We start from the raw sequence: 27,110 nt of genomic DNA on the forward strand, positions 1-27,110 counted from the left end.
TCCGCAATTACTTTTTGGGCAACTCAATATTTACCAGTTTAACGGATTCGCTAGCTTATAGATAAATAAAACGCTCTTCCCGCTAAATGCTTTATATTTTAACGTTGGCAACTCTGACACCTCATCCGAAATAATCTATTATCAAAAAGACAAATAAAATAAGTCATTTTAATTTTAAATAAATGTTTCGGCGGGTTCATAAATGCGATTTCATTAAAATCCCAAGCTATTTGGCCACTTCACAACGTTTAATCGGTGAATAAATATGTTGTGTTCTTCCTCTTTTATTTCGGTCATTCAAACTGAATGATGACATGTTCGTCTTTTTTCGTCATGGGAGAGGCACATCCCGGAGTGCCTTCTCCGTATGCTTTTGGTCCGTGCCGGGATTGAAAAGAACCCCGGACCCTGGTTCTGTTCCGTTTGCCAGAACCGCCTTCATCATCGGTCAGTGTCGGTGAGGTGTAACAGGTGCTTGGAGTGGGTACATTTCCGTTCTTGCTCTGGCCTAACTTCGCTACGGGAGTATAGTCATACTGGCTATGTCGCTAGGTGCTGTGCGAACTCAGCCAGCAGTGGGTCACAAGCGTCGCCGTCGTCGCCTTCGGCGTCCTCGTCGTCGGACTATGTGACCCCCCCGACCTCTCCCGTACGGCAATTTATGCAAAGACAGCACCCTAGCCCTACTATTGCCAGGCCAGTGTCGGGAAATGTATCGTTCCTGCAGTTAAACTGCAATGGACTGCGAGGCAAGATTGATGAGATTGTGGATTTTATGAGTCGGAAGAGCATATCGGTCGCAGCGATCCAGGAGACAAAGCTGACTAACACCTGCAGCTTGCACAGTTGTCACGGCTACAATGTGCTACGTAAGGATCGCTCAAGGAATGGAGGTGGGGGATTGGCCTTCGTTATACACCATTCCGTGCAGTATAGACCTATCTCGCCTGCGCTTGACGCTAGTGACCCATACATGGAATGTATGGGGGTAGCAGTCAAGTCTGGTACTGCCGAGATAGAGATATACAACGTGTATATACCGCCGGTTGGCAGCTGTGTCCCGATTAATGGCCAGGCCTACAGCCCCGACATAAGTGGGTTGCTATCTGGCCATAGTCGTCTGGTTCTGGGGGATTTCAATGCACATCACTCGTCATGGCATTCTCCCCTAGGCAACGACCAGCGTGGCATAGCTTTGGCAGAGCAGATAGATAGCTCCACGTTTTGCACGGTGAATGAGGATGCCCCCACTAGGATTACGAGGAGGTGCAGCAGCTCGCCAGACATCTCAATCGCATCCCCTGATCTCCTGAGTGACGTATCCTGGCAAGCCGTCATCTCTTTGGGGTCAGACCACCTCCCCATAATCCTCACCATCGACCGACCACCCGACTTCATTACCTCTGAGCGCCGAACGTTCATCAACTATAAGAAGGCCAATTGGACTGGCTTCAGAGAGTATACCAATCGCCGCTTCAATGAACTGCCACCCCCCTCTGATGTGCTTGTGGCCGAGAGGAAATTCCGAGACATCATCAACGCAGCAGCCGCTCGCTTTATTCCAGCCGGTCGAATACCGCAAGTGCGACCCAATTTCCCGGCGCAAGCAGTGGTACTCGCAGACGAGCGTGATGGGATTCGTGCTATGGACTCCGCTAACCCCAGAATCAGCGAGCTGAATCTGGAAATAAACAGGGTAGTCAACGAACATAAGCGGAATTTGTGGCTGGAACACTTGGAGCAATGTAACTTAGGCACCGGTGCAGGCAAATTGTGGGCCACTGTTAAGTCTCTCTCGAACCCCGGTAGACGGGACGACAGGACCTCAGTCACTTTTGGCGAGTTAACCGTGACTGATCCGAAGAGATGCGCCAGGTTGTTCAACCGTCAATTTATCGTGCATCCCGAGAGAGACAGGGCAAGGAGGAGAGCCATTCGCCGTATTCGTGGTCTCCGAGCCGATGAACAGCCATCACAATTTACCGTGGGCGAAGTTACGAATGTCATCCGTGGCGCCAAATCTTCCAAGGCGTTGGGCCCCGACGGAATCTCTACATTGATGCTGAAGAATCTGGATTTACCTGGAGTTGAGTACCTTACCACTGTCCTTAACCTGTCATTGAACACTCTTATAGTTCCCGATGTCTGGAAAATGGGCAGAGTGATCCCGCTACTGAAGCCTGGTAAAGACCCGAGTTTGGGGGAGTCGTACAGACCGATCTCCCTTCTCTCACCAGTGGCTAAGACGCTTGAGGCATTACTCCTCCCGAGCCTCGTAGGAGAATTTCCATTCGCCGAGCATCAACACGGATTTCGGAGACTGCACAGCACAACAACAGCTTTGCATGCCATCACCACACACATTTGCCGTGGCTTCAATCAACCCAGGCCATGTGATAGGACGGTCCTCGTGGCATTGGACCTATCGAAGGCATTCGACACGGTCAGCCATGCCAAATTATTTGAGGACATCGCCAACACGTCCCTCCAGCCAGGCCTTAAACGTTGGGTCGCGAATTATCTGTGTGGCCGCCAGTCATTTGTGGAATTTAGGGATAAGAAGTCAAAACACCGTAGAGTGAAACAGGGAGTTCCCCAAGGCGGGGTGATATCTCCGGCTCTGTTTAACCTCTACCTTTCCTCCATCCCACCTCCTCCAGACGGCATAGAGATCGTATCATATGCGGACGACTGTACGATCTTGGCATCAGGCCCCCCACCCATTGATGACATCTGCGATAGGTTGAACGTCTACCTCAACGAGCTTGCCTCATATTTCGCTGCAAGAAATCTGAAGATATCCGCCACCAAATCTTCAGCCACACTGTTCACTACAAATACGCGTGAGGTGAATTCTGAGCTGACTGTGATGGTCGATGGAGAATTGATTCCGACCATCAAGTGTCCCAAAATACTTGGCGTCACATTTGACAGCTCCTACACTTTCTCCCCACATGCCACAGCAATCTGCAATAAAGTCAAAAGTAGAAACAAGGTCCTCAAGTCACTCGCTGGCAGCACTTGGGGTGCAGACAAAGAAACCTTGTTGACCACGTACAAAGCAATTGGCCGGTCTGTGGTAGGTTATGCAGCGCCAGTGTGGTCACGTCAGCTTTGTGACACGCAGTGGAATAATATTCAGATCTGTCAGAATGCCGCCCTCCGAACTGCGACGGGCTGCCTCCTTAGTTCTCATGTGGACCACCTCCACCAGGAGACAAAGATCCTACCAGTGCGAAGACATGACTACATGCTGTCTAAGCAATACCTTTTGGGCTGTTATCGCAGAAATCATCCAAATCATCATCTTGTGGATAGATACCCACCGCCCAGAAGCCTTAAGGTAGATCTACATGATCTAGAGCGTGAGGTCCAGCGCTACAAGAGAGAACCTCTAGATCAAGCGGCATATCAAGCGGGTCTGAACAACATTCATGCAGACACGGTAGCAGACGCGTTAACTGGCTACCGGGTGAATGTGGTCCTTGGAGTACGACCGCCACCCATTGCACCCGAAGAAATCGACCTCCCCCGGCAAACCAGAGTGATTCTGGCTCAATTACGTTCCGGCAGATGCAGCCGCCTCAATTCCCACAGAGCTAGGATTGATGCCGACGTGCAAGATGTATGTCCCGACTGTAACCAGGGACCGCACGATACACGTCACCTGTTTAACTGCCCGGCCAGACCCACTCGACTCAGACCCAGATCCCTGTGGACGCACCCCATCTTAGTCGCGGAGTTCCTGGGTCTTGACACTCGACAGAATCAAGCAGACGAAAGATAGTACACAATAAACTGCTACAACAACAACAACAACAACTATTGCCAGGCCAGTGTCGGGAAATGTATCGTTCCTGCAGTTAAACTGCAATGGACTGCGAGGCAAGATTGATGAGATTGTGGATTTTATGAGTCGGAAGAGCATATCGGTCGCAGCGATCCAGGAGACAAAGCTGACTAACACCTGCAGCTTGCACAGTTGTCACGGCTACAATGTGCTACGTAAGGATCGCTCAAGGAATGGAGGTGGGGGATTGGCCTTCGTTATACACCATTCCGTGCAGTATAGACCTATCTCGCCTGCGCTTGACGCTAGTGACCCATACATGGAATGTATGGGGGTAGCAGTCAAGTCTGGTACTGCCGAGATAGAGATATACAACGTGTATATACCGCCGGTTGGCAGCTGTGTCCCGATTAATGGCCAGGCCTACAGCCCCGACATAAGTGGGTTGCTATCTGGCCATAGTCGTCTGGTTCTGGGGGATTTCAATGCACATCACTCGTCATGGCATTCTCCCCTAGGCAACGACCAGCGTGGCATAGCTTTGGCAGAGCAGATAGATAGCTCCACGTTTTGCACGGTGAATGAGGATGCCCCCACTAGGATTACGAGGAGGTGCAGCAGCTCGCCAGACATCTCAATCGCATCCCCTGATCTCCTGAGTGACGTATCCTGGCAAGCCGTCATCTCTTTGGGGTCAGACCACCTCCCCATAATCCTCACCATCGACCGACCACCCGACTTCATAACCTCTGAGCGCCGAACGTTCATCAACTATAAGAAGGCCAATTGGACTGGCTTCAGAGAGTATACCAATCGCCGCTTCAATGAACTGCCACCCCCCTCTGATGTGCTTGTGGCCGAGAGGAAATTCCGAGACATCATCAACGCAGCAGCCGCTCGCTTTATTCCAGCCGGTCGAATACCGCAAGTGCGACCCAATTTCCCGGCGCAAGCAGTGGTACTCGCAGACGAGCGTGATGGGATTCGTGCTATGGACCCCGCTAACCCCAGAATCAGCGAGCTGAATCTGGAAATAAACAGGGTAGTCAACGAACATAAGCGGAATTTGTGGCTGGAACACTTGGAGCAATGTAACTTAGGCACCGGTGCAGGCAAATTGTGGGCCACTGTTAAGTCTCTCTCGAACCCCGGTAGACGGGACGACAGGACCTCAGTCACTTTTGGCGAGTTAACCGTGACTGATCCGAAGAGATGCGCCAGGTTGTTCAACCGTCAATTTATCGTGCATCCCGAGAGAGACAGGGCAAGGAGGAGAGCCATTCGCCGTATTCGTGGTCTCCGAGCCGATGAACAGCCATCACAATTTACCGTGGGCGAAGTTACGAATGTCATCCGTGGCGCCAAATCTTCCAAGGCGTTGGGCCCCGACGGAATCTCTACATTGATGCTGAAGAATCTGGATTTACCTGGAGTTGAGTACCTTACCACTGTCCTTAACCTGTCATTGAACACTCTTATAGTTCCCGATGTCTGGAAAATGGGCAGAGTGATCCCGCTACTGAAGCCTGGTAAAGACCCGAGTTTGGGGGAGTCGTACAGACCGATCTCCCTTCTCTCACCAGTGGCTAAGACGCTTGAGGCATTACTCCTCCCGAGCCTCGTAGGAGAATTTCCATTCGCCGAGCATCAACACGGATTTCGGAGACTGCACAGCACAACAACAGCTTTGCATGCCATCACCACACACATTTGCCGTGGCTTCAATCAACCCAGGCCATGTGATAGGACGGTCCTCGTGGCATTGGACCTATCGAAGGCATTCGACACGGTCAGCCATGCCAAATTATTTGAGGACATCGCCAACACGTCCCTCCAGCCAGGCCTTAAACGTTGGGTCGCGAATTATCTGTGTGGCCGCCAGTCATTTGTGGAATTTAGGGATAAGAAGTCAAAACACCGTAGAGTGAAACAGGGAGTTCCCCAAGGCGGGGTGATATCTCCGGCTCTGTTTAACCTCTACCTTTCCTCCATCCCACCTCCTCCAGACGGCATAGAGATCGTATCATATGCGGACGACTGTACGATCTTGGCATCAGGCCCCCCACCCATTGATGACATCTGCGATAGGTTGAACGTCTACCTCAACGAGCTTGCCTCATATTTCGCTGCAAGAAATCTGAAGATATCCGCCACCAAATCTTCAGCCACACTGTTCACTACAAATACGCGTGAGGTGAATTCTGAGCTGACTGTGATGGTCGATGGAGAATTGATTCCGACCATCAAGTGTCCCAAAATACTTGGCGTCACATTTGACAGCTCCTACACTTTCTCCCCACATGCCACAGCAATCTGCAATAAAGTCAAAAGTAGAAACAAGGTCCTCAAGTCACTCGCTGGCAGCACTTGGGGTGCAGACAAAGAAACCTTGTTGACCACGTACAAAGCAATTGGCCGGTCTGTGGTAAGTTATGCAGCGCCAGTGTGGTCACGTCAGCTTTGTGACACGCAGTGGAATAATATTCAGATCTGTCAGAATGCCGCCCTCCGAACTGCGACGGGCTGCCTCCTTAGTTCTCATGTGGACCACCTCCACCAGGAGACAAAGATCCTACCAGTGCGAAGACATAACTACATGCTGTCTAAGCAATACCTTTTGGGCTGTTATCGCAGAAATCATCCAAATCATCATCTTGTGGATAGATACCCACCGCCCAGAAGCCTTAAGGTAGATCTACATGATCTAGAGCGTGAGGTCCAGCGCTACAAGAGAGAACCTCTAGATCAAGCGGCATATCAAGCGGGTCTGAACAACATTCATGCAGACACGGTAGCAGACGCGTTAACTGGCTACCGGGTGAATGTGGTCCTTGGAGTACGACCGCCACCCATTGCACCCGAAGAAATCGACCTCCCCCGGCAAACCAGAGTGATTCTGGCTCAATTACGTTCCGGCAGATGCAGCCGCCTCAATTCCCACAGAGCTAGGATTGATGCCGACGTGCAAGATGTATGTCCCGACTGTAACCAGGGACCGCACGATACACGTCACCTGTTTAACTGCCCGGCCAGACCCACTCGACTCAGACCCAGATCCCTGTGGACGCACCCCATCTTAGTCGCGGAGTTCCTGGGTCTTGACACTCAACAGAATCAAGCAGACGAAAGATAGTACACAATAAACTGCTACAACAACAACAACCATATCTCTTAATATACGGCGATAGTCTAGGTAGATTTAAGAGGGTAAAGTCATAAGCCCAACAACAACGAAATCAACGATACAACCATGACATAATCACCAGGTAGTATACCGCAAACAGCTGAATATAATTTTTTCTCGCGAAGAGCACTATCTGTCAACGAGTTTTGGTTGTATGTGTGTATATAGTTATGAACCATGACACACACAAACAATGAAAAATGGTGCGAACTAGTAGCATACACAAAATCAGAGTTGCACTAATCACTGATTTTGACAGATAGTGCACTCAATATTTTGTTGGTGGGCAAGTGCCACTACCTGTACATGAATATATCTTGGATACAACCTTGTGGTAATGGGGGTAGAAATTCCCATTCTTCTGTCAAACTTATGCACACTATCAAATTGACATTCTAGTTTTTATTTGCATTGCCACGTGTAGCAGTCAAAAAATTAAGAGATATGTGATTACAAGCGTATAAATTAAAATATTAAGAATATGAAAAAATAGACAAAATGTTGAAAAAAAACTTTAAAATCTAAACAAACCATTTGACAAAAGAGTGTATTTGGATACAACTTTGTTTGTTTGTTTGTTTGTTTGTTTATTATTTATGACATTACTAGTACAACAAGACATAAGTCTTATAATTGACTGTACTAGAATCACAAGAAGATACACAGTAATGGTTTACAAAAATTAGAAGTTGGAAAACATTTTATAAATAAAATTGAAATTTGTGTAAATAAAATTGAAATTTGTATAAATAGAATAGAATTGAAATTTGTATAAATAAAATTTAAATTTGTATAATTAAGAAACAAAATTAAAAAAAAACAATAATCAAGCATAAAATTTAAAAAGCTCAGTCTTAAAAACAGAAGCATTGCTTAGTAATTGCAAATAATTAGGGAGCGAGTTCCAAAGACGAATTGTGTTGATGAAGAATTGGCGTTCGGAGGAGAGTTTTTTGAACCTGGGAAGAATGAGTTTTTTGCCTCTGTTGGATCTGGCGAACTGCACACGATTATAAAGATAAAAGGGTTCTTTTGTGTAAATTATATTATGCAGCTGTATTAAGCATCTTATCTTTAAGTAGTTGCTAAATTGAACGTTGAAAATTTTGTATGCGAATTCAGATATTCTGTCTCTCCTAGTTTTGTTAAAGACATAACGTGCGATGTTGTTATATGCAACATTTAGTGTCCGGGAGTCATTGTAGTCACAATATGCAAAGACTTCACATCCGTAAAGCAGTGTTGGGAGTAAATATGTCTTTGCAAGCATCATACGAATATTAAAAGTAGTACAAGTACGCACATTCCATAAATTTCTCAGCATACCATATACTTTGCCAGAAGCGCGATTAATGTGGTTTGTCCAAGTCAGCTTTGTATTGATCGTTAAACCCAAATTGGATGAAGACTCTACTCGTTGTATTACATTGTCTGAAATTCTTAATTCGACGTTGTATTGAAGAGATTGATTTTTACCAATAACTATGAGTTTCGATTTTGATGGGTTGAGATCCAAACAGTTATTACTTGCCCACTCATAAACAGATTTTAGATCGTTGTTAATTTTCGTAATACAGGTACTCATATCCACGGTTTTAGTACTTGCATATAGTTGCACATCATCTGCATACATTTGTATGCTACAGGTCTCAGGAACGTGAGGAAGATCATTTATGTACAGGGTAAATAACAAAGGGCCCAGAATGGAACCTTGGGGTACACCTCGTAATACATTTAATGATCTAGATTTCCTATCGTTAAGAACAACACACTGAGAACGATTTGATAAGTACGATGAAATTAAATTGCAGGCGGTATCGGTAAAGTAAAAAAATCTCCTTAGTTTTGACAACAATATATCATGGTTGACTGTGTCAAACGCCTTGCTGTGATCCAGTAGAACAAGAAAAGATGTCATGTTTTCGTCCTGGCTTTTACGAAGATCTTCAACGACATCGATAAGAGTTGTGGTGCAGCTTCTTTTCTTTCTAAATCCAGATTGGTTTTCAGTCAACAGTTTTTCCTTTTCAAGAAACGAGGAAATCTGAGAATTTAGTAAACGTTCCAAAACTTTAGACAAAAAAGGTAATATTGCTATAGGTCGGAAATCATTATTTGACTTAGGTATTGGTATAATTTTTGCCAGTTTCCATTGTCTAGGAAAGGTAGATTGTGTAATTATACTATTTAGCAAATATGTTATGTATGTTAATAGCTTGGGCAGCACAAATTTTATAAAAATTGGACACAATTCGTCGGTTCCAATAGCATTTGATTTAATTGCAAAAATGCTTTCCATGACCTCATTATTGTCTACGCATCGGAATGAAAAATCGTTTTCAATTGGGGCTGTATGTACACAGGAATATATATTAGAATTGTTGACGCTGCTATTCAATTTTATAAAATTCTCATTTAACTTATTTATGTCAATATTTTCAGCAGTAGATTGTTTAGTGCCAATACCAATTTCGCGAATAGTCTTCCATTTTGACTTGCTGTCTATCGCAGATTTGAATTTTTGGCTATAGTATTCATATTTAGCGGCATTAATACTTTTTACAACTGCCCGCCTGGCAGATTTAAACATATCGTGAAGTTCAAATGTTTTAAAGTGTTGCCACCTTTGATACGCAATATCTCTTTTTTCAATTAAAAACTTAATTGTATTATTGAACCACGGCTGTTGTTTATGATATACCACCTTGGTTTTGAGAGGGACACAGCTGTTATAAATCATGTAAATGTTATTTTGTAGGAACGCAAGTTGGTCATCCACATTGTGAAATGAATAAATGGCATTCCAATTGACTTCGTCGAGACAAGAGCTTACCAGACTTTCATCAATGTTTTTTATAACGCGATACGTGTATTTCGTAGGCTTGGTATTTACATGCATATCATACGTAAAAAATAGCAGATCATGCTTTGAAAAGCCGGGAGCACAAAGTTGGTCATAGATAAGTACTTTGGATATGTTATTGACAAAGACTAAATCTAGCAAGCTTGAATTGGTACTGGTGAAATGCGTGGGTATGCTGGTATTAAATGGGACTAGTCCAAGTGTTTCCATGATGTTAGATAGGTTGTTGTCGATTATCAGATTGCTGTTGAAATCCCCAACGATGATTGTATCATTATAGTTTAAAGATAAAGTTTCTATAGCATTTCGAACAGGCTCAAAATCGATGTGGTTATTGGGTCTATAAACACAACCCAAGAGGATATTAGCTTTGTTTTCCATAGTAATTTCAATAAAAAGGTATTCCATATTGGATTCGTCGTTGGATCTGAGCTTAAGGTTGAAATTAAGCCCAACTTTTATGTATATGGCCACTCCGCCAGCATGAGACCTTCTATCAGCCCTTAACAATTTGTATCCTGGAACATGGAGAATACCGTCATCTATGGAGGAATGAAACCAAGTTTCAGAGACACAAATAAGGTCCACTCCTGAATCGCAAAAAATATGTCTGAACTCATCCAGTTTGTTGTTAAGGCTTTGCGCGTTAATATGTGCCACACATAGACCAGATTTCTGTTTGACCATTATCTTAAGCATGCAGCTGAGACTGTCTTTGGAACTATAATTTTCATCACTCATCAATGTATAAACAACTTTGCAATGCTACTGTGGTTGTAGAAAATACGATAAAAAATAAGGAGCTTGGGACTATTAAGTTTAAGATATTATGAAATGCGATATAAAAATGTTGATTCAAAAAACACATAAAAAACATATAAATGAAATCAATATAAAGAACGACAGATATAATACAAATGGTGCTATTCATCGGTATTAGTTGAGGGGTTGCTAGCTGTTTCTCCTCGTTGTTCAGGGTATTCTCGAAAAAATTTAGATAGCAATTCGACCTCATCTATTAGGTGAGGTGGATCAGATCGTCGTTCTTTGACATAAATGAGCCCACGGAAGGAGTATGCAGATTCCACGATTTTCTGCCTTTTTAGTTTGAGCGCGCTCTGTAGAATTTTGTAGTTGGTTGCCGTCAAGTTTTCATTTATATGTATGACGTTGGGGGAATCAAGGCCAATATGGTTTAGTGACAGAAGAGTTTTGTTATTACGTTTAAAATAAGCGATTGATTTAAGTATGCAATTTTTATCATAGGGTGACATCAAATTCACAATTATTGTTGTGTCATAATTTCGTTGTATTTTTGGTTTAATTCGATATATAGATTTTATAGAAGGTGTATGTATGTTCAAACTATTGCATATGCTGTTGAACAATGCATTTAAATTTTCACCTTCATAGAAAGGAATACCGTTTATTCTTATTTCAGAAGCAACTTGTAGATTTTCTTGCTTCAATAACTGAGTCTTAAGGTTTTTAATTTCATTTTGGATTTCATTATTTTGAGGATTTAAAAATTTTTGTGCTTTCATTTCCAAGACTTCTTGTTCAATCATATCAATTTTTCCAGCTACTGTTTCCATTCTGACAACACGATCTTTAAGAGAAATAATTTCGTTTCGGAAGTCACTTAGTCTCTTATCAAGTTCATTTAGCAAGCGCGTTTCACTCTCTTTAATTAATGTTTGGATGAGTTCGTTTTGCTTCTCAAATCTCTTGTCGATAATCATAACAATGCGTTGAGGCGACTCGTAGTTTGACAAGCGAGGTGTTTTGCAAATACTCTCAGAGTAAGAGGTTTGCATTATCTCTCGCATACGCTTTGGTGCTTGCGGGGGGATAGTACTCTCACTGCATTTTGTAATTGAGCGATCAAAACTGTTATTATTCATTGTTCTTAATTTTCGAGGTTGAGATTGTGAGCGAAAATATATGGTGCTTGTTCTTATTGTTTTGTTTGGTGCCTTTTTGTTATTTTCTAAAGTTTCTTTTCTTTTTTTTGTTATTCACCGGTGGTAGTTATGTTAAATTGTATTTTAATATTTTTAATGGTTAAACTCGGCTAAGCATCAAGCGGAAACTATGTGATGTTAAAGCGGCAAAATTGCAAAATAAAATGTTCACTTCTAAAGAATAACTCAGTTCGCAACAATTAAAAAAATTAATTTATTATAGAGCCTCAAAAAACACAACTGTTCTGTTCTATTGTTATTATTTTGTGGAATTTTGTGTGAAATTGGAAAATTTTATCAGCTGGGCTAGCCTTCTGAAATCTACCTTGGGATGATAGTAAGCGGCGATAAGATTAGCCGCTTAGCTAAATGGGGGTAGTATTTTGCTCCATACAAACTAAGCATATTTATCCACATAATGAATAAATAAAACACCCTTAATGTTCTCCAATTTGTTACGTTCGGTATTCATCCATTCTATTTGTTCACATCCTAATTTTTTCCGCTTTTCACTATTTCAGCGTAACATTTTTCACAATATTTTTTTTACTTTGAAATTAATATAATTAAGTAAATTATATTTAACGAAGAGATAAAAAAAAAACTAAAATTTCTATTTTTCTTGATATTGTTTTTTGTCTAGCCACGCTACTTTGTGTATGTACACATAGTCCATAAAGTCTGCGTTCATGTGACAATTTCTTTTTTAATGATTAAAAAACAACATAAAAAAATAAATAATGTTAAGTTTTATTGTATATGTTGTTTCTTTGTATTTCTTAAATGAGAAAACAAAAACAAAAATACAAGTTTGCTTTTGCTTTTTTGTTCTAACGGTACTTTTGTCTCATAAAAAGAAATTATGACAACCAAAAAGTCTGCGTTCACTTTGTTTACTTCGAATGTACCGTTACTTCTTATGGTGCTTGTTCTTATTTTTGATCAGTTTCGATCACATTTCCCCATTTCATTATCATAACAAGTGATAGTTACACGTGTTTTTTTAAAAAATTAATAAATTTGGAAACATGGAAACTAAAGGAAAGGAAACATGCATATCTGAAAGAAAAATAATTATTAAATTGTGGAAAGAAGGACAAAGCTTTAGAAATATTGGTGGAACAGTTGGAAGAACATATTCTTCTGTCCAGCGCGTAATTAATAATTACAAAGAAACCGGCATTATAACTTCAAAGCCTCGGCCTGGACGTCCAAAAAAATTATGGCAAATAAGGCAAGCAACAACCCTCGTATAACATCAACCAAAATTGTTGAAAATATTAAAACAATATTTAAAAAAAAGCATGTGTGCCGAAACAGCCAGAAAAATATTACATAGAGCTGGATTTCATGGAAGAGTTGCTCAAAGAAAGCCGTATATTTCAGTCAGCCGTACATTCAGTCAGACAAAAGCGGATTGCATTCGCTAATACTTTCATCAATAAGCCTCCTGAATTCTGGAAACAAATTATTTTCTCCGACGAGAGCAAATTCTGTATTTTTGGCATTAAAGGTCGGCGAATAGTGTGGCGCAAGTACGGGACTGAGCTGGAAAAACAAAATTTAGTTGGAACGGTGAAGCACGGTGGTGGTGAAGTTATGGTGTGGGGATGTATGGCTGCTAGTGGAATGGGTCAATTAAAATTTATTGAATTTATTATTGAGTCCAAAAAAATTTAATCAAATACATATTTTGTTTCTGTGCTTTTGTTAAATTCTGTTTTATGTTACATAATCTTTTTAGTAGTCCATTCCCTGATGAAGATTACAGGCGGTAATCGAAATATTGGAAAAAATTTAAAATAAAACAATAAAAAACACCGATACCTGTTTTTAACAATTGTACATGACCTCAAGCCGAACTATCCACGAAATTATAATCAAAAAGGTCAACAATAAACTATATAATATTAAATAACATTTTAATTCGTACAATTAAAAATATGTTCAATGTACGCCTTGTTTACCAATCACTTTTTCGTCCAGCCACGCTACTTTGTGTCTTTATATGATAAAAGCGAGACATATATTTGACTCATTCTCATTTCTTTTCACATTACATACGTGTGAAAGGGGTTAAAATATAATCTTGATCAATGCACTATTTATACTATTAAATAAAAATTTAATTCGTACAATTAAAAATATGTTCAACGTATACCTTGTTTACCAATCACTTACCGTGATACAAAAGAAAATCGAATTTCTATGTTAAAAATTATTAAAGCAATTGAAACCTTGTTTGAAAAGTTTTTTATATATTTAATCGGTCAAATTAAAGCTTTATTTTTTTGTATGTTGCTTTGGCTTGCTTTCATTACTTTAAATCAGTGGCGGGCTAATGCACACACACCATTACATATATTTGTGGACCGCGAACAAGAACATAAGCCCATGAACTTATTGTTTCCAAGCCTTGCTAACATTTTTGAAATGATGTTTGAAAAAAAATCTTCTGCGGCTCTTTTTGGACAATCGTTTAAGGATTTTTATACCCTACACCACTACTGTGGTTCAGGGTATTATAACTTAGTGAATTTGTTTGTAATACCTAAAATGAAGAGAGATAAGTATACGGATCGACTCAGAATAACTTTCTGATTCAATTTAGCTATGTCCGTCTGTCTGTCTGTCCGTCTGCCCATATTAATTTGTGTACAAAATACAGGTCGCAATATTCATCCGATCGTCTTCAAATTTGACACAAGCATTTTCTTGGGCCTAGAGACAAAATCAATTGAAATTAGAAAAATCGGTTCCGATTGGACTAAAATTGTATTAATTGTGCATTTCATATTTAGAAATCGGCTCAGTTTTAGATATAGCTCCCATGTATATGTTTGTTCGATTTGGACTTAAATTACAATTATATCGTTATTTGTCAACCAATTCTCACGGCATATTGCCCGAGAGATTCTCTTATAAGTCTCTAAATTATAAGTGATTTTCATAGAAATCGGTTTAGATTGAGATATAGCTCCCATATATGTGTTCTTTTGATTTGGACTATTTGAAAACCAATTCTCACGAAATTTTACACGAGTGATTATTTTATAAGTCTCGTCATTATTAGTGAATTTCATAGAAATCAGTTCAGATTTAGATATAGCTCCCATATATATATATTCGTCTGATTTGGATTAAAATTGCAATTATATCGTCATTTGTAAACCGATTCTCACGAAATTTTGCATGAAGAGTTCTCTTATAAGTTTAGACATTATTATTTAAAAGAAATCGGCCCAGATTTAAATATAGCTCCCATACATATGTTCGTCCGATTTGGACTTAAATTGCAATTATATCGTTATTTGTAAACCAATTCTCATGAAATTTTGCAAGAGTGATCATTCTTCTCGACCTTATTAGTGAATTTCATAGAAATCGGTTCAGATTTAGATATAGCTCCCTTATAAATATTCGTTCGATTTAGACTAGTATTGCAATAATTTGGTCACTTGTTAACCGATTCACACAAAAATTGGCACAAAGGATACCCTTATGATTACCGGTATTGCTATTGAATTTAATAGAAATCGGTTCAGATTTATATGTAGCTACCATATATATTTTCGTCCGATTTTGAATAATACTCAATAATTTAGTAATATATTAACAGATCATCACAAAATTTGGCACGAAGGTTTCCCTTATATCTCTTCTGATGACTGATGAATTTTATAGAAATTTATTCAGTTTTAGATATAGCTCCCATATGTATGCATCTCCCGATTTTCACTTTGAAGGCATTTGCTAACCCATTTATCAAACGATCTTCTCAAAAAATAAAATTTTACCAAATTTTAAATTCGACGGCATAGCCTGCATATCCAATGTGGTGTTGGGTATCAAAAGGTCGGCTTCGCCCGACTTTAGCCCGTCCTTGCTTGTTTGTTATTAAACAGCAAGAAAATTAAAACTAACGAAACGGTCGTCCTGACGAATCATTAGTAAATCTTCAAAAGCGCGTGCACGCGGTTATTAGAACATTTTGTCTATGCTTTATTTCTTACATTTCAAATTTCAAAATCATAATGTAATCGCAATGATTACACTCATTGATATGTGAGAATTTTGCCCCTGTTCCTTGATGGAATGATCAGGGGCAAATTTGCGCTTGTTAGATGCAATCCCATGGCAACCGGATTGACCCGATGGAGTCCTTCATCAGCTAGGGCTGCCGCCTCAGTTTACAACACACTGCTACAACAACAACTTATTACAGATGTTTAACATGGCTGGATACTTAAAAATGTCGCCAGCATTTTGTAAGGGGATAACGACCGCTGAAATTTTTTGATATTCACGCCGGGATATGATATGTGGTAATCTCTGCGCCACTGTGCCCATTTATTACTTACTTTAATTGGCAACGACAGAATATTTGTTCCACCAGCTGAACGTAGAATAGCGTTCCAAGCGCCTCGATCTTCTGCGCTCATTCTAAAATCTCTGACACCAAGTTTCGAGGTGTCTCCCACAACTTGATCTTTTCATCGGGCTTTTGTTTGCCTTCAAAAGACTTCTTTGCTGGAGCTTCTTCATCCATTCTGAGAACATGATCTAGCCAACGCAGCCGTTGTATTTTGATGCGTGTAACTATGCTATCGTCGTCATACAGCTCGTGGTTCATACGTAGCCCATATTTTCGGTTAACGCAAACTGGTCCATATATTTTACGAAGAAGCTTTCTCCCAAATACTCCAAGCACTGCCTCATCTGCTTTCACAAGTACCCATGCTTCAGAACCATATAACAGCACGGGTAGTATCAGTGTCTTGTATAGTGTAATCTTCGTCTGTCGAGAGATGGCCTTGTTTCTAAACTGCTTACTTAGTCCAAAGTAGCATCTGTTTGCCAGTATTATTCGTCGCTTAATCTCAAAACTGGTGTCATTCGTTTCGGTTATGGCGATGCCGAGGTAGATAAAGTTACTGACTGTCTCAAAGTTGTGGTTTCCGACTTTCTCCATTTTCTTTATCTGCTCGGTTGTGCAAGGCTTTTTGGGAGCTGAAACCATCCATTTCGTCTTATCTCCATTTACAGCCAGACCCATTTTCACTGACTCTCTTTCGATTCTTTCAAGGCTGCAGTTACTACTTCCTGTGACTGACCTATGATATCGATGTCGTAGGCATAGGCGAGTAGCATGTGTTCTCTTGTGATTAGTGTGCCATATCACATCTGCATCTCGTATAATCTTCTCCAGCAGGATGTTAAAGAGATCACACGATAGGCTGTCTCCTTGTCTGAAACCTCTTTCTTACCTTCTTACTGAGTAACGATTATCAGCAAGCGTTATCCTCCAGAGTCTTATTAATTTTGCAGGGATACCAAACTCAGACATAGCTTGAAATACCTTTGAACGTAAAGGAGTATCGAATCGGCTTTGTAGTCAACAAAGAGATGGTAGGTGTTGATTTGTCCTCTCGGGTCTTTCCCAGGATTTGGCGCATTGTAAATATCTGGTCTAGGGTGGATTTACCAGGTTTAAAGCCGCATTGATAGGGCCCACAGTACGCTCGAGAGTATCTTGTATGCGATGGGGAGGAGACTTATTCCTCTGTAGTTGGCACATTCCGTCTTGTCTCCTTTCTTGTGTACGGGACATAGTATGCTGACGTTCCAATCATCGGGTATGCGTTCTTCTAGCCATATTGCGCAGATAAGCTGATGCATACGCCTTATCAGCGTGTAGCGTCCGGTCTTAAATAGTTCAGCGGGTAACCCGTCGGCTCCTGCTGCCTTGTTGTTCTTTAGTCGGGTCACTGCTACTTGGACCTCATTCTGACTAGGAGGTAAACATTCTATACCATCATCCGAGATTGGTTCTACCGTATCCTCTTCGCCGCCAACATCGGACACTAGCAGTTGGGTAAAATGTTCTTTCCATATCCTCAGCATGTTATCTGTGTCAGTTACCAGATTTCCTTCTTTGTCTCTGCAGGAGGATGTGCCTGCACCAAAGCCATGGGTTTGATGTTTAATTCTTTGGTAGAATTTCCGGACTTCATCTGGCGCGTTGCTACTGATTACAGGGTTGCTCTATATGCCGCATTCTTGGCTTCAGTAGCATCTCGACACTCTTGGTCGTACCATGGGTTTATTGGAGGAGGCTTCCGATACCCAAGTACGGATTTCGCGGCATTTTCAATGGAGTGGGCAATAGTTTGCCACTGCGCCATTATATCATCGGAACAAGGAGTGCTTTCATAAAGCAGTTGGGTCAGTCGAGTGGAGTATGCCGCTGCCATTTGTTGTGTTTGTAGCTTTTCAATCTCCAGCTTCCGTGCAGTGGCCATTTATAATTTCCGTAATAGTGCTCAATGACATCTTATCATAGATCAGCAGTTCCTTCGTTCGACGGCAGGCCAGTTTTCAGTCAGTTCGGCATCCATTTAAGATTACCACCTCGCTACCGATTCCTCACTGTCCATGCTATCTACTTTGTCCAGTAGTTCGACAAGATCGGGATCCAGTTCGTTCGCAGTGGAGGAGCCCTTCCTGGCATATTCATTCGCTTTCTTATGTTTCTGAGTCTACCGTCAAACCCGTCCTTGACTCCATCTGTGAAAGGGAGGTTAAATCCTACGAAAACACTGTATCGATCACCATGTGAGTGATGCTAAATTCCGAATTTGACTAGTGAAAAAGCAAACAACTAACTGAACCGGCAATAGCAGATCACTATTAAAAAATTTTACACACAATTTACTAACTAAATACGAAAAAAATCACTTATTCATAAAAATTTAATTTAAATTGTAACAAAAAAGCCTAAATTATCTAGTAAATAATAAGGTGAATCAATAATAAACATTTTTCCCACAATATCACTAATATATTCTAAATAATCGTCTAAAGGTTGGTACTATATTCGGTTTTCGCGGTTTTCCATATAAAAAATGAGCGGAAAATATTGTTGTTCGTTTCGCTATAACTTGTTTTCATATCCAGGGGAAATTTACATTTCACGACACCCAAAAAGAGCACAGCCACTGTCGCTGCGCAACAAGTCGTATAATAAACGCGATCGCCAAACTTCTAATTGCAACCAAGTGTTTGTAAATGTTAGTGATTTTGCTTACATACATGCACTCGGGGTGAAAAAGAAATATTATTTGTGGATGCATAAATAAGATACTTTTTGTATATAAATATAAATAAATATACTTCTAAAATAAATGTTTCTTTCATAACAAGCTATTGCAATAAATCTATACGAAGTAATTACGATTGTGAAAGCTAGTGTTTTGTTTTCGGTCTTGCTATTATTTTATACAAGTGGACCACGGCGAAACAACAAAGGTGGTCCCATCTTGTCACCAAGCCGATCGACGTTTTGCCTACACACACAAAGAAATTTGTGTGCATGTGCAGATAATATGTGAGAAAGAAGATGACAACAAAGAGAACGCAAACAAAAATCTGACATCTTAATACCGTCAAACCCGGCCGGCTGTTACCAGCTGTTCGCGTGAGACCACCTTCTTAAATCCACATTGCAAGTGGACGATGATGGCAAAGGCTTTTGGAAAGTTGTGTTTATTTAACTTAAACCAACGAAAATACTACAAAATCTAATTATTTTTGCAAATAAAAGCTGAATTCTTTTCTTTTTAATTAGTTTTGTGTTTTATTTATTTAATAATTTTGAAAGGGTGGGTCTTGGTTGAAATTGCAAAAACGTATATAAATTTGAGTACGGTCCACACACTCACATTTGTATGTAAACATGTACGTAAGCAGCTGATAAATTGGTTGATGGGCCATATGAATTTTTATATCTAAATGGCAACATTTTAGCCAAAGAAACCCAAAAAATTAAATGTGGTAACCTTTACAAACCACCGAAAGAAGGATTTAAGGAATTTTTCCCCCAAATAAACGTAGTACCAGCCTTAACTATCGATTTTTTGGGGAAAACTTGACAAAAGACCGGAAAGTTAACTTTGCGTGAACCACCGTGCAATAACGAAAAATGTTGACAAGTTGGGACCGGTTTTAAACGACAGCCTATGAGTCTAATTTCTAATCCATATAGGCATATATTCCAAATAACTGTCTAACTATCGAATTTTTGGGTAATACTTGAAAAAATGATTCAAATTGTGTGAACCATTTGCGAAAATGAATAAAGTTTGTAATTTGAAGCCGGCCTCAGACTAGTCTAGTTTCTAATCACTATAGGCATATAATAATCGTCTAACTATTGAATTTTTGGAAAAAATCAGTCAAACGACTAGAAAGGCAATTTTGCGTGAACCACTGTGCGAAAATGGAAAAAGTTGGTAATTCGAAACCAGTATTAAACGACAACTTATTTAGGCATATATTCTAAATATTGGGTTGCCCAAAAAGTAATTGCGGATTTTTCATATAGTCGGCGTTGACAATTTTTTCACAGCTTGTGACTCTGTAGTTGCATTCTTTCTTCTGTCAGTTATCAGCTGTTACTTTTAGCTTGCTTTAGAAAAAGAGTGTAAAAAAGTATATTTGATTAAAGTTCATTCTAAGCTTTATTAAAAATGCATTTACTTTCTTTTAAAAAATCCGCAATTACTTTTTGGGCAACCCAATAGTTGTCTAACTATAATCTAAATTCGATAGTTGGGCGATTATAGTCTGATACCCCTTTTTCAATTTACCTGTGCACTTATGATGATAGGTACAAGTTTCAAGTTTAATCCCGCCGAACATTGCCATTCTGTGATTTTCCTTTTAATGCTCCATTAGATTTTTTTTTTTATTTGTAGGAAGCAGTTTCAGCCTACACCGAAGAAGAAGCCGCCCATGTCGAATTAAATCCCGTCATAATGTCCGTCTGCACGGAGGCAATGAAAACCCATTGCGATCATATTCTGAAAGGTGGCAAAGATCGTGGCGATATGATGGATTGTTTGATTTCGCACAAAAATGATGCAGATCTTAGACAAGATCTCAAATGTCGGGCAGCTATAGAACATTTTCAAATCATATCGTTGAAAAACTATCATTTTACATATAAATTTAAAGAAGCTTGCCGTCCATATGTTGTTCGTTTTTGTTCGGGAAGCACAACGAAAAATGATGTAGTCGCCTGTTTAAGTGAGGTTATGCGTAATGACACTATACGAGGCCAACGACCTAGAATACCCAAGGAATGCCGTCAACAAGTAAAGGCACAATTATATCAGCAAAGAGAGACATTGGAACTGGACCCAAAGTTGGGCAAGGCATGCAAAAAAGAATTGGAGGAGTTTTGTGCGGACAAAAAAGGCCCGGGACAGGTGAATAATAAGAATGCAAGTCGTATTACATCTCATACCAAACAATACAAACCATTTTCATTCAGTTGTTGTTTAACCAAATCATCATCTATTATTGTTATTAATAAGTTCGTTATCTATTTTTAACAGGCTTTGGAATGTCTGGCCTTGAATACTCCTCGCCTGGGTAGTGATTGTCATCATGCCATATTTCTTGTCAAGAAATCCGAACTTGGAGATAGTGCCACTGATTATACCCTAGTCAATACTTGCAAAGAAATGACGTACAAATATTGCTCCAAAGAGGATCCCATGCGCCTATTGGATTGCTTAAAGGTGTACAAAGATGATCCAGCCTTTGACCCTCGTTGTCATTTAGTTGTGGTCAATCGCATGATTGAACAAAATACCGACTTTCGTTTTAATCCAACACTGCAGCTACACTGTGGCAAAAATATAGATCGCTATTGTTCCGGCATAGTGGCAAATGCGCAGCCAAATGAAGAGCTGAATGGCAAGGTACGTTTTAAAAGCACTTAGGAGATTTGAAATTCAAAAAACGTTTATTAGACCGTATAAGCTTGTGTTTGCAAGGGTCTTTAGTGGCAACCGTTAGTTCTTTGGAGACATTCGATTTTATTATTATTTTTTGATTTATGGAAATGTAGGGTCCCAAATCATCTTGAAATAAGGATTTTCCAAATTTAGGAAATACGCATTGGAGATATTTAATAAGACACTTACCCTGCATTGAGACGATTTTTGGACCACAATGTAGTTTTGGGATGCCAGTTATTGCAAAAGATGTCCAAAGTTCTACCATATTCTGAGAAACCTTTGTATCCCTTTTATTGAGCGAGTGAGTTGAGAATAAATATAAATTATCATCGGAATGATGCACTCCCCCATTAAACGGGTAATGCTCTGTAGAAAAGCCATAACCAAATCGGGTATGTTGTCCTTCGTAGTCCAAAGTATAGAGGTAAACAGGCGCCAATCCTTTCTCAAGTAAATGATGGGCAAAAAGTAAGACTGGATATTTCATAAACTCAATGCTAGCCAGCTGGGGAACAAGACAGAAGATTATTGTAGAAAATCATAAAACTCATACTTGACTAACATCAATATAAGCCGGAATAGCCATTTTGTGATTGTGGCTGCTCAAAAGTTGCGGTGAAAACAAAAGTTTTGAAACATTTTCCGACAATCGAACTTGATTATTTATTATATTCACTAAACCTTCTGCAAATTCTTGTACTCTCATATCGGAGACATTCAATTGAGTTTTGTGTACCTCATCATAATGTACTGCAAGAAAATAAATATGCAGGGATTACATTTGTTTCAATTGTCTAGACATATAAACTCACTAGCAACAGCAAAAGAACCGTCATGTTTTGTAAATCCAGTCAAAACTGATATTGGTTGCGTGAAATCTTTCATAAGAGCAAGGGGTTCTTTGGGTATTACTCCATAGAGGTCATCCACTACAGGAGAGAAAAATTCCTAAAGGTGAAAAACCAATCAATAAAACCACAGGTAAGGTTTTGACGATCATTTCTGGCAAAACTAATAAAATTTTGCTGAATTGCCTTAACTAAGACCAAATAAATAGAAACTATAGAAAAGCGGAAAGCAGCCCATTAGACAATAATTCCCATGCCAGCCGGTCGACGTACCGCATTAGCCCGATTGAGTCTTTCATAGGGAAGGCTGCTGCCTAAGTGTAAAACACGCTGGTACAACAACACCAACGGAAGTTCAAGCGGACCGGGGAGAAACTGTCACCGGTGAGAGTATGGTCCAGCTAGACAATTTAGGTTTCTACAGAAACCGAGAATGACAAGAGGACTTAGTGCCCATAATCACCCATAATCCTGTATCATACTTCGCAATTGCGAGGCAGTGACACCAATGATGCTCCACCGCTTCCAATTCCTTCACGCAAACATATGCTCTGCAAAATATAGCGTCTCCGTATGTTCAGTGCAGCCTAAATGTCCACGTTTAACGTGCCGCCTCAGTGTACGAACCAGTCGGTCGAATACTCCAAGTGCGATCGTAGACAAGCGTGATGGGATTCGATGCACGAACCCCAATAACCCCAGAATCAGCGAGCTGAATCTGGAAATAAACAGGTACCGGTTAAGTAAACATGGTACCGGTTTAGGTAAGCATGGATTTCGAAGACTGCATAGCACAACAACTGCTTTGCATGCCATCACCGCACATATTTGCCGTAGCTTCTATCAGCCCAGGCCATGTGTTGGACGGTCCTCGTGATACTGGACCTATCGCAGGCATTCGACAATATGTCCCTCCAGTCAGGCCTGAAACTCTGGGTCGCGAATTATCTGTGTGGTCGCCAGTCATTTGTGGAATTTAGGGTAAGAAATCAAAACACCGTAGAGTGAAACAGGGGCTTCCTCAAGGCGGGGTCATATCTGCGGCTTTGTTTAACCTCTACCTATCCTCCATTAAACCCAAGAGAGAGATCTGAAAATATCTGCCTCCAAATCTTCAGCCACATTGTTCATTACATACACGCATGAGGTGCGTAGGGGGCTGAAAGTGATGGTCGATGGATTGACAATTCCGACCATCAAGTGTTCCAAAACACTTGATGTCACATTTGACAGCTCTTACAAATTCTCTTGTTGTTATTGTTGTTGTAGCAGTGTGTTGTATACTGAGGCGGCAGCCCTTGCCGATGAAGGAATCCATCGGGTCAATCCGGTACGTACAACCGGCTGCCATGGGATTGACAAATTCTCTTCACATGACACAGCAATTTGCCATAGAAATCAAAAGTAGAAACAAGGTCCTGTAGTCACTTGCCGGCAGCACTTGGGGTACTCAATCCCATCGCAGCCCGTTGTACGTACCGGATTGACCCGATGGAGTCCTTCATTGGCAAGCGCTGTCGGCTCAGTGTGAAACACACTGCTACAACAACAACAACTTGGGGTGCTGGCAAAGAACCTTGTTGACCACGTACAAAGCGGTTGTCCGGTCTGTGGTAAGTTATGCAGCGCCAGTGTGGTCTCATCAGCTCTATGACACGCAGTGTAATAATTATCAGATCTGTTAGAATGCAGCTCTTCGAACTACGACGGGCTGTCTCCTCAGTTCTCCTGTGGACCACCTACATCAAGAGTCAAAGATCCTACTCGTGCTGTCTAACCAATACCTTGTGGGCTGTTATCGCAGAGACTATCCAAATCATCGCCTTGTGGATAGGTGTCCAACGCCCAGAAGCCTTAAGGTAAATATACATGATCTAGAGCGTGAGGTGCAGCGCTACAAGAGAGAACCTCTACATCAAGCGGCAAATCACCAGGCCACCATGTATGGACTCAAACTTCGCTTTATGAATATCCCCTTCTATGTCCAATAAGCCCGCCTCTAATTTCCTTTCATGTAGCAAATCACATTTCAATCTTAGTGTTAGCATGCTGATAGCCGTATATCTCGGAAAGGGATAATTGTTAACACCACACAGGCTGGAGCTTTTAGCTCCAATCTGCATGGTGTTCATCGTTATCACGAGAAGCTTAGCTGGGAGGGTCCACAGGTTGGGATGGTGTAATGCTCCATACGGATAACTGCAGCCGTGGACGATCAGCAGTATCGCCGTGGACAAACAGCAGTATCGTGCACAATCAGCAGTTGTTGTTGTAGCAGTGTATTGTACTCTGAGGCGGCAGCCCTTGCCGATGAAGGACTTCATCAGGTCAATCCGGTACGTATAACCGGCTGCAATGGGATTGGCGTGGAGAGCCTTAGTGAGGAGCCGGCGACATCGGCTGCTGCTTAAATACTGAATGCCTCTTATGCTCGATATGACAAGGCGAGTAATAGGCGCCTTTAAATAACCAATGGTCATCATATTCACGCGGCAATCGGTCCCATGGACCGGAACGAACTTGCTGAACGATAGGAGCTTGATGAGGGTCGCTATCTCCACATGCAAGTGTGGCTACGAGGACGACATGCACCAGTGAAGTATCGAGACGGTCCCTAATACATATGTCAAGTTGTCTCTCTAGGTTCTCTAAGACACAGGATGACAGACTGATTGGCCTATAATCCTTGGCAGAAGCGGCTCAGTCTCCAGTCTCCAGCCTTCGTGATAAGAATGGGATGATCGAATAATAGTTGCTCACATATCCGGGGTTTCAGTGATACCGACTCCCAGGTGAGGAGACGCTTTTTCTCTGATTTAGAAGGACGGGACCAGATGGTCAGCACCGCATACTGTGCAATGGTCTTATAGCGGCGAGTATAGGAATCCCGCTCTATGATTACTATAAAAGCTGCATTTGCTCCGAACTCTCTTCTCTATTACCCTTTCTGAACTCTATATCGGATCTAGAAATATATACCCAGGTGTACTCCCTTTAACGAGGGGTAGGTCATTCAACCTAACCTAACCCTATGGTATCTGGTCAATATTTTGATGAGTTACAAGCGAAGTGACGAAGCAAATAACCCCCTATTTTAAGGCAGGACGAATCCATTAGTTTTGTATTTGGAATTAAGTGACTTACATTTTTACTAGCTTCCAAAATATGTTTTACTCCAGCACTATTTAAGCAACTTGCTAAATATTTGTCATCACTACAAAAGCTACAATTCAAGTTGCCACAGATACGCTCGATTTGTTGGCGATAATTCCTATTGATAGCCCAGTTGCTAAGCACTGACCCGGACATAATGATAAAACGTTTGATATGGTTTAAATTTGTCAGGGGACTTAACATTAATGCTCCTGCCATGCAAGCTCCTCCACTTTGACCCATTATAGTAATAGTATGGGGATCACCGCCAAATGTTGCTATATTTTGTTCAATCCATACCAAGGCTATTTGCAAATCTAACAATGCCATATTTCCAGGCAATTCTTTGGACTTGGTAAAAGCCCATCCCAACAAACCAATTCTGAAATTTGGTACTACCAGTACAATATCTTTTTCGATTAAGAAGTTTGGTGGAAAATCGGAGGCAGTGCCATTATAAAATCCACCACCATATACATAAAACATAACGGGACGTTTAACATTGAGCTGAAGGGAAATGAAAGGCCATAGGTTGTTTAAGCTAAAATATGTTCCTAGAGAAGTGATTTAATGGAAAATCATTACCTTTTTGGTGTACACACATAGGTTAAGACAATCTTCAAGATCTCCTTTGCCCAAAGGCTGGGGAATACTACGAAGAGCTGGACAACTACGGCCATATTTTGTGGCATCAAAGAAACTTGTCCAAGGGCGTTTTGGTACCGGAGCCTATTTAATAGTAATCCAGAGAAAAGATTCGATTCAGCGAAAGTGTTTGAATTATCCCCTAGATTCTTGGCTTTTAAGTTGTTTTTACCTTAAATCTCTTTGGCCCACTAGGTGCTTCAGCATATGGTATGCCGCGGAATTGCATAAATCTTTGTTTACTCCATGCTGTAAAGTCATAGCTTCCCAACACCCATCCTTGTCCCTTTATATTCACCAAGATCCAAGGACAATGTCTTATATGACTTAATTTCAGTAAATAGAATGTAACCACCAAACTTAGATTTAAGAATGCAAGCAATATAATCACAATAGCCAATTTCATTATTTTTCGGTTTACGCCTTTTTTCGCTTCAAGGTTGTCCAATGTCTTAAGGATAAATTTCGTAAATCTTTGCTGGACGAAGAATGCGCACAAGAAATGGTAAAGATTTTACAAGAGCAGGCTCTGAATTATAAATTGAATCCTTTGCTGCAAACTTTTTGTAAACACGAAATTGCTGTTCTTTGCAATCCCGAAAATTATGTCAAAGAACATGGCATGGTAGAAGAGTGTCTCAAAACAGCTTTCCTTAATGAGAAGATTGTCAACAGAGATTGCCGTCTGGAGGTGGCCACCTTAATAGCCGAGGCCAAAGCTGATATACACGTAGATCCAATATTAGAAGAAGCTTGCACAGACGATTTGTTACGCTATTGTTCGAATGTGAAAAAGGGAAATGGAAGAAGTAAGTCGACGTTTTTGTAACAAATTTATTTTTTTTTTGACATTTTTG

General features: G+C 40.8%; 2 protein-coding genes across 3 annotated transcripts in view; one reads left to right on the forward strand and one right to left on the reverse strand.

The window, feature by feature from the left end:
* The window catches only part of LOC106086267 (Golgi apparatus protein 1), a 45,113-nt gene that overhangs the window by 11,510 nt on the left and 6,493 nt on the right, over window positions 1–27,110 (forward strand). The window contains exons 2-4 of one of the 2 annotated variants that reach the window (XM_013250866.2): window positions 20,558–21,085; window positions 21,200–21,568; window positions 26,693–27,062. In XM_013250866.2, coding sequence (XP_013106320.1) covers window positions 20,558–21,085; window positions 21,200–21,568; window positions 26,693–27,062 — 1,267 coding nt within the window. The remainder of the gene's footprint in view (window positions 1–20,557; window positions 21,086–21,199; window positions 21,569–26,692; window positions 27,063–27,110) is intronic. The other variant, XM_013250867.2, reaches the window with a different exon arrangement.
* Window positions 21,131–26,699, reverse strand: LOC106086268 (esterase FE4). The gene is made up of 7 exons (XM_059369590.1): window positions 26,426–26,699; window positions 26,194–26,337; window positions 25,600–26,115; window positions 22,420–22,555; window positions 22,170–22,357; window positions 21,794–22,112; window positions 21,131–21,730 (listed from the first exon to the last, which is right to left on the reverse strand). The coding sequence occupies exons 1-7, from the start codon at window positions 26,657–26,659 to the stop codon at window positions 21,576–21,578; spliced, it is 1,692 nt and encodes a 563-aa protein (XP_059225573.1). The 5' UTR covers window positions 26,660–26,699; the 3' UTR covers window positions 21,131–21,575.

The sequence above is a fragment of the Stomoxys calcitrans genome, chromosome 1 (assembly GCF_963082655.1).
Source record: "Stomoxys calcitrans chromosome 1, idStoCalc2.1, whole genome shotgun sequence".
Classification (NCBI taxonomy): domain Eukaryota; kingdom Metazoa; phylum Arthropoda; class Insecta; order Diptera; family Muscidae; genus Stomoxys; species Stomoxys calcitrans.